Source organism: Saccostrea cucullata, unplaced genomic scaffold (genome assembly GCF_032062105.1).
Source record: "Saccostrea cucullata isolate Sc308-1 unplaced genomic scaffold, CSIRO_AGI_Scuc_v1 ctg10042, whole genome shotgun sequence".
In the NCBI taxonomy this organism is placed as follows: domain Eukaryota; kingdom Metazoa; phylum Mollusca; class Bivalvia; order Ostreida; family Ostreidae; genus Saccostrea; species Saccostrea cuccullata.
In genome coordinates this window covers 15,641-24,107 of record NW_026924898.1, presented here as the reverse complement: position 1 = coordinate 24,107, position 8,467 = coordinate 15,641, and the positions used below count along the sequence as shown (strand labels likewise).

The 8,467-nt window shown below is 30.9% G+C and overlaps 1 protein-coding gene across 1 annotated transcript; it reads left to right on the top strand.

Annotated features, from left to right (window-relative positions):
• Positions 1-787: 787 nt before the first annotated feature.
• Positions 788-8,266, top strand: LOC134267559 (glycine receptor subunit alpha-1-like; the record flags this gene model as incomplete). Its single annotated transcript, XM_062749767.1, has 7 exons — positions 788-875; positions 2,222-2,289; positions 2,643-2,869; positions 3,560-3,642; positions 3,993-4,139; positions 4,587-4,924; positions 6,001-8,266. Coding segments are annotated over 7 exons (1,116 nt in total), but the record flags the coding sequence as incomplete, so codon positions are not given.
• Between the last annotated feature and the right edge of the window lie 201 nt (positions 8,267-8,467).

Sequence of the window (8,467 nt, the reverse complement as noted above, 5' to 3'; positions counted from 1 at the left end):
ATTAAAGAAATGCAGGAAAGCTCTTTTACTAAATAATTGCAGCTACATTTTCTGCTGCATATCAGAAAATATTTGGGAAAATCAATGCACACTGTTATTTTGAAATGAAACAGATGGCGATACCGATCAGAACAGTATTCAAGATGAGAAAAATCCATAAAACAAAACAAAATAGGGACAGAGAAAACTCATAACTCCAAAACATCAGAGGTGGGATCAGGTACCATAGAGGAGTGCATGAGCATCCCCTGTCGATTCGTCACACCCGCCGTGTGCTCTTTGTCATGATCGGGAAATAACGGAAAAATCCGTATATAGTATATAAATACTAGTAATAGACTAACAATTAGTATGAAAAACGTCAGACAGCAAATTCCTCGATAAAATGTAATTGCTGACAATGTCACTGTATCGACCATATAATTTACGAAATGATGCCTTTAAATAATGCTTCTGATATTCTTGTTTTATCAACTTGTTTGTCAATAATTTACCTCGTTTCAGATAATGTTCATACGTAGAACATTCTCTTCCGTATCGAATCAACTGAGAGATATAAATTCCTTATGCAGAGACACAGCCTTCGTATTTTTACAACTTTTAAAATTAAACATGCTGAGTGCATATCCACTAAAAGATGTTGAGTCAGACTTAAAGTAAAACCTTGTTTTAGAAATATCCAAACATATGCAACTGCATTATGAATAGAAATACTTCTTTGAAAAAAATCAAATACATTTTCTTATCAAAGGATTTTAATGTGTTATCTTTGTCGAAAAATTAATCTCTTAAATTCCATTTCAGGAGAGACATATTAAATACCCTGCTGAACACAACAGAATATGACCCAAGAATTACACCTGATTTTGAGAGAAGTATACGTGTTTAATTACACAAATATGTCCAATTCGAGGGATTTATCGTATTAGGTGCAATTTTTTTTTCGGGGGGGTGGGGGGTATGTTTATTTGTAAGATTAAAAAAACTGCCCCTATTTAAAAACTTGACTTTATTCAGTGATAAAGGCATCTCTTGTTTCAATTTGATGAAGAGTACAAGCAAATTAAAGCATTTAATTGTCAAATATACAGTTAACAATAACTGTTTGTGGAAAAGGGTTTGATGCACCTGTATGGCAGCTTATGGCGGGTTTTGGGTTCTTAAATGCAAATCAAACTCCAAAGGTCAAGGTAAAAAATATTGGTCTTATCACAATTGGCACAAGGAATATATGTGTACACCTGTGAAATATAAAAGACCTAGTTCTTATTGTTTAAAATTTATGATCAAGTCTACAATTTTTAATAAGTTGGTCAACCTCACAGGTCAAAATCAAAATGTCTAAAGGTTAAAAATATTTGCACCCTCTGAATGGTCTTGTCATAATGGTTTGACATGTGAAGTATGAAAGTTCTCGTACCAACTATTCAAGAAGTTATGGCCAAGTGATATATTTTTTGTAAAAGTCAAATACCAAGGCCAAATGATCAAATTAGGTGCTACCCAAAGATAGGTCTTGTAACAAGGAATTCACCTATGAAACATGAAAGCTATACCTCTACCCATTCAATAGTTATTAACAATTCTAAAGTTTATGCGAATAAATGAAAAAAGAGACAGATGGACGAACAGGGCAAAAACTACATAACCTCGAATCTTCCTTATTGGGGCATAAAAATCTAGGTATGAAAAATCAAAAATTGAAAAGGAAAAATTAACACAAAAAAAGAAAATATTTTTCTTATAATTATTTCCTGCCAAAAGTCACTTATGTTCTTTTCATAATTATACAAAATATGTCTATTGCGTAATATAAAAAAGTGTGTTTTACAGGATATTATGAATGTTTTAATAGGAAGAATAATTTTTTAGTGGATTTTTAATTACTTTATAATATGCATGCATGAATATGTCTTCATGTCATGATCAAGTTGAACAGCAGTTTATGCGTTGAAGTAGCTTACATGTAATTATCAGTATTTTTTCATTTACGTTGTTATATTTTTAACCAATATTAACTTTAAGTCATTTCAAAGGTCTAAATGAAAGTCATAATGGCACATCGTATTTAAAATAAATTATTTTCACTGCAATTTAGTTTGAGTTTTCAAAAGTTTTTCAAAGAAAAATTTCAACGATTAAAATTTAAATTATTTGCTAGAGGTATACGTATGACACATTGCTGAACTTTTAACTCACTGAACTCTATCTTGAATCATAGATGAGGCAACAAGAGTTCATGTCCAGCTGTCGGTTATAAGTATCGACTCAATTAATGAAGTATCGATGGTAAGCAGTTTGTTATAATTGATTATATTTACCCGGTTTTTAATGCACTTATGTAAATTTTTAAAAGCATAATTCTTTATATAGTTTTTGTAAAAAAAAAAATATGTAACATTTACGAAACGTCTGGTTTGGGTTACAAAAAACAATGGGTTTTTCTTTTTTATGATGTTGATATTTAACTTTCAGTGTTTTTTCATTTATCATATCACTGTTTATAAAAAAAATAATTCCGGAAACGCGATTGCAAAAATTATTCTCAACCGTTGAAAATTTAGTAAAGTGTTAGCGATTAAAACTATTTTTTTTAATTCATATTTAACAAAATTTCAAGTGAATATTCAATATCATAACAGGATTACACACTCAACGCCATTCTTCGACAAACTTGGATAGATCCGCGCCTAAATTTTTCTCACCTCAGCAATATCAGCATGTTGGAACTGGACCACAGGCGGATGAGCGATGTCTGGCTCCCCGATACGTTTTTCAGAAACGAAAAAACAGCTACTTTACACGCAATCACTGTCCCAAACAAACTTCTCCATATAACTAATGATGGCCGTGTCAGATACAGCATCAGGTTTGAATTCAGTTTATTTTAGAGTTTTAGTGCCATTATTTTCAAAGATATAATTTGATTTAATAATTATTAAAGGCGTTTATTAGTATTGATCCTACTGTAAGAGATATGTGTACATGTTTGTTTCTTCAGTACATTGGTATTTACGGTATAAATTATGTCAGTGTAAAAATATAATGAATTCCTTCTCAACTACCTTTTTTCAAATTGATTAGTATTCAATCAGACTTCATCAAAGGTTCAAACATTGCTGAAATGCTTTGATTCAATTGAAACAGAAAAGAACTCTTGAATAGCTAATAATCACAAGAACAATTAATGTGAAAAAATTTATGCATATGAAATGGTAAATTTACAAACAATGACAATGCTTAAAAGTCCATTAAACAATAAAACGTCTATGCAAAGAACATTAAGGACATGTGAAATTAGGTGGGATTCGGTGCCATGGAGGAGTAAGCACTCTTAGTATATCTGGGTCCCTTGTCATGATCGGATAAAATTGAGTATCCATACAATATTAAGTGTAAAGATAATGCATATGACACAAAGTGATAAAAGATTGTATTTGCAGACAAATTAATTTTGTCTGACATAGAATTTGCGAAATGTTGACTTTTAACGAACTTGTTGATTACTTTGCATCATTAACTAATTTGACAGTGATGCATTCCTCTTTCGTTTTTTCAGAGTATCCTTAACACTCTCTTGCACGATGGATCTGAGATTTTTTCCTATGGATGACCAAATTTGTTCTATTTTAGCAGAAAGTTGTGAGTACATGCAGATATAAGACAAAGTGTTTAATATTCAAATTCAAAATACATGTAGTAGAAATAGATGAATTTGCAAAAAAAAATTAAATCATATTTTTTTGAGAAGTATAGATATCGCTATGCTTTGATTTGAATACGTGATGCTTTTGTCAATGTGTGAAAGCACGATTTTGTTCCGCTTAAATTCTATTCTATTTTTTTTAAGTTTTGGAAGCAAGCAAGTAACGAAATCACCGAAATTGAAAAAAATGAAAATATCTTCCATTTGTTTGCATGATTTGGTCTTTGAACAAGTACAATATCAAACAAATCTACATATTTACCTCACAAATTATATTAACTTGTAGATGGATATTCTATTGATAACGTGCATTTAATGTGGGAGCCGAAGAATTCCTTCATAATTCAAACAACAGACGATGAGTACTCTTTACCACAGTTTTATCAGCACAAGCCAGTAGAAACTCTCAAGTACTCCATCGTCAACCCATCTAGTATGTACCAATGTAACACTTCATGAATTAATATTACGGTTTAAGGTCCATTGCATTTGGAAAAGCATTCTGAATATCTCACTGTGAAATACATATTTAAGTGATATTGACTTGATAGTGTTGGTATCATAATGTAAGACAGCATTTTATTTCTAACCTGAAAAAAAACAAGGCGTATAATTGATAACATATGTATTCTGTATTTTTGTAGTTTCGAAGTTAAAAAGAATTTAGCTTTTTGCTTTTTAATTTTCAAAACATGAAATATGGAGATATGCAAAAAAATATATATTTCAAAATGCATTTAAACAATGAAAAAATGTATAGATACAAGCTCAAAAATCCATTTTAAATACTAATCGGAACCGAACAGACACAGACCAATAAAATTAGAATTATGCTCTTTCTATTTTTCATCAAACAATTTAGAGTGTGTTAATTTTTCAGATGTTGAGTTCTCTGGTCTTCAGGCTAAATTATATCTCCGACGAAACCTGGGATACTACATGTCTCAAGTGTTTATTCCCAGCATTCTTATCGTCACTCTCTCCTGGATCTCGTTTTGGATTCACGTGGATGCTGTTCCCGCGAGAGTCTCGCTCGGGGTCATTTGTGTGCTTACCATGACAACGCAAAGTGCTGGTGTCCGGAATTTTCTTCCACGCGTTTCCTACATTAAGGCAATTGATGTCTGGATGGCATTTGGGCTCTTGTTTGTATTTGCGGCGCTACTCGAATACGCTTATGTTAACGTTCAGACAAGAAAGCATCACAAGCAAGTCAAGGTATAACGTTTAACTTAGTTTTAATTCGAATTTATCATTAATTTTACATGATCATTAAAATTTAGAACATAAATGTTTTTCGTCAACGGTTTACTTATCATATCATACATGTACGTTTATTTGACATATGGAGATAACGAATAGTATGCAAGCTCAAATTTCATTTTAAAAAATACACATCTGGAGCAGAGCAAGTAAGGACCTCCAAAAACGTTTAAGGTGATACATGTATCAGGTACCATTAAATAATGAACACCCCTGTCGACCGGTCGCATCCGCCTTGTGTTTCTTGACATGATGAAGAAAAATGGAAAATTTTAAATCTGCAGATTATCAAGCGTGTAATTTTGACCTCACATTTAGAATGAAAAAAATCATTTGCTGACATTTTCATTGTACATACATATATAAGATATCAACTTGTATGTAATTAATGTAATTATAAATATCTTGCATTCTTAATTGTTCATACAATCCATGTTCTTGGGTATCGAATTAACTGAGAGACCTAACGTTGATATGCCGGTGCAAAAGGATTACTTTAAAATCACATATTTTCGTGGGTCAAATTTTCAAGGTTTGAGGAAAAATATTGGTTTGTGGGAATTTGATTTTGTAGTTGGAAATGGTTTTTAGTAGTAATGCATAAGAAATTTTACATTGTGGTAGTTATAAATTCGTGGATCCATGTATTGAAAACAACGACAATAAAACTCCCACGAAAATAAGTGATTTGACAGTATAAGTTGTTGTTGTTTAACGTTCCTTTTGAGAATGTTTTACTTGTAGGGGACTATGATGTTAAAGATACACTACTATATAAACAAGGAAAGTTGACGATACATCATATAACTAATCATGTATCATACAACATATTATATCATTAAAGTATATAATATAATCGTATGTTTAGATGTTTAAAACTAATGATATGAACTGTTGTTAAAATCAAAAGAAAATACATGAATTGCTTGCCTGCAAAACTACTTTTCACTCTGGTCAAATCCATATGAAAGAAAAATCAAAGTACTGAAGATTAATGTATTTGTAATAAATCATCATGTAATTTTTTTTAGAAAAGCGAGAAGAAAGATAAAAATGGTGAAACCAACGATAAAGAAAATCGTCCTGAATATTTTATGGAAAGGGCTCGTCGTGTGGACAGAATTTCGCGAATTGTTTTCCCTGTGTCTTATATATTATTTAACATTGTTTTCTGGAGTGCCTATCTATCGAAATGAACGGTCCTCTATGAAGCATTACAATTAACCCAATTTCAAATTAATGGAGATATATTTTGCACGGTAGATCTTTTAATCCATGAATTACCTACCAAAGGTTCATGGATACTCCACTAAACATATGCATGTACATGTAACATGTATTCAATCGTTAGTTTTAATTCAATATTTTTTTACATGCTTTCACTAAATGAGCGCGATTACATGAAAACTAATTTCGCTTCAAGTAAGTCCGATCCTTAGCCAGGAAGGATAACTCTTTAATTGATAACCTAATACGAAAAGTCTCAAAATGAAGCTTAAAAATAAAATCTTTTCATGCAATTATTTTCATTTTTACCTCTAAATGTGATTCAAGGTTCTTTGAAGATCTCGGAAAGGTCTTCTTAAATGTCGAAATTTTTACCCCATGAATGTATTCTAAAATTTCAAACTTGAAGAAATCGAAGTTTTTTTTAAACTAACGATAGATTCCAATGTGTATAAGCATGATATGACATTAGAAATGATTTGTGGTGCTTTGCAGTTAAATGGAAATCTAAATACGCTGTACATTATAAAATGATCGAAGTGAATAGAAGAAACTAATTAAAAGTACCTTATATTTATAATAATTATACGCTTTCTGCAAAAACCTGAATTATTACCTATGAATTTTATTTCTAAAATGTGTTTGTTGATAAGATTTGAATTTGAAAATGCATAGTAGGTGTTTTATTCGTATTTCTGGAAAATTTATTTGAGATTTACTAATTTTCCTTATATACATTGTAATATAATCAAGATAAAGTTTCAAGAATTGTCGTTGGTAAGAAAAATAACATTACGAGGGTTCGAAAAGTTCGTGGACTTCTGTCATATCTTTTTTATTTCACGTCATATGTTTTCCAAATTTGGTATATTACCAATAAATTCAAATAATTTGTATAATTTTTTTTAAATATCTCGATTTATTCAAATTTCATCCAGATTTTAAAAAAGCTAAAATCGGGTCACGGAGCAGGTCGAAATTTAATAAGTTACAAACAATACACTAAATAATGTCTGTAGTTATATTCTCAGTAAAATGGAGGAAAAACGAAAAACAACCTAGAAAATCAAATTAAGAACTGTTATATCGATTCGTATTTCATATTATGGCTAAATATTTTGCTTCGTTGCAAAGAAATCAACTTGAGAAGATAGGTAGTCCTCATTGAAAACGTCAAAACGATGACGTTTTAGAACATCACGAAGCAGCAGATTGCGATGCAGTTTTTTATTTTACTCTTGAAAAATCCTGAATAAACTCTTAAAATGTTGGAGGAATGATATAAATATGTCACAAGCGAGTTGTGCATGTGTGGACAAATAGTACAGGCAGTATTGGAGTGACAGTGACTCTGTATCGGATGACGACAGTCTGTGAAGAAATTGTGTAACTGTAAAAATCTGAACAAAAACTTTAAAAATCTGGAACGTCAAGGAAAGACATAGGCGCTCCAGAGCTGCTTAACATATGAAAGCAGAGTTAAGGATATAAAATAAATCAAAATCTTAACAAAGGAAAATTAACATCGAGAACAATTGTTAAAAGATATATGTCAGTATATAAGATAAGGGTTTCTAATGAATGGGTATTGGATAATACTGTGTGAAATGTGTAGTAATAGTTTGGTTTTTTTTTAGAAATTCTTGACGCTATCTTTTGACGTTACATTGCCGTTAAGTGTGCTCCGCGGGTACAAAACATGTTGATTTTAAAATGAATTAAATTAATTTTATGTTAAATCGATTGGAATGAAACTTCACACATGAAACAAAACAAATATTATTACATATTATTTTGTGCTTGTTATAAATTTCAATTAGTAATATAACGAAGATTGACATCGTCCATGAACTTTTCGAACAACCCTAAGAGAATTCAGAGACATTTTTGTGAGCATTTTCATTTAGCTCAATGCCTGATTTTCAAAACATGAGGATCGGAGTACCTTAAAAAGGGCTAATATCTATTTGATGAACTTTGTGACCTTTTCGATCGTCTTTTTTTTTATCAATATATTATTTTTTTATTTGAGTATTTGTTCTAAATAAAGAATAAATTGATAATGCTATTTTTATGTTTGTTTTTGTGTTTATTGCCTCTTTTGATAAAATAATTATTTCAATCATATTGAGACGGAACCACTTGCCTGTGGCGGGCTTAAAATGTAACCTTTACGCGGTATTCCGGGCCCTTAAGAAGTGACAGATCATTATAGCACTCATACACTGCGAAGAGGACCTTATTTTATTTTATATACCTTCTTATCCAATG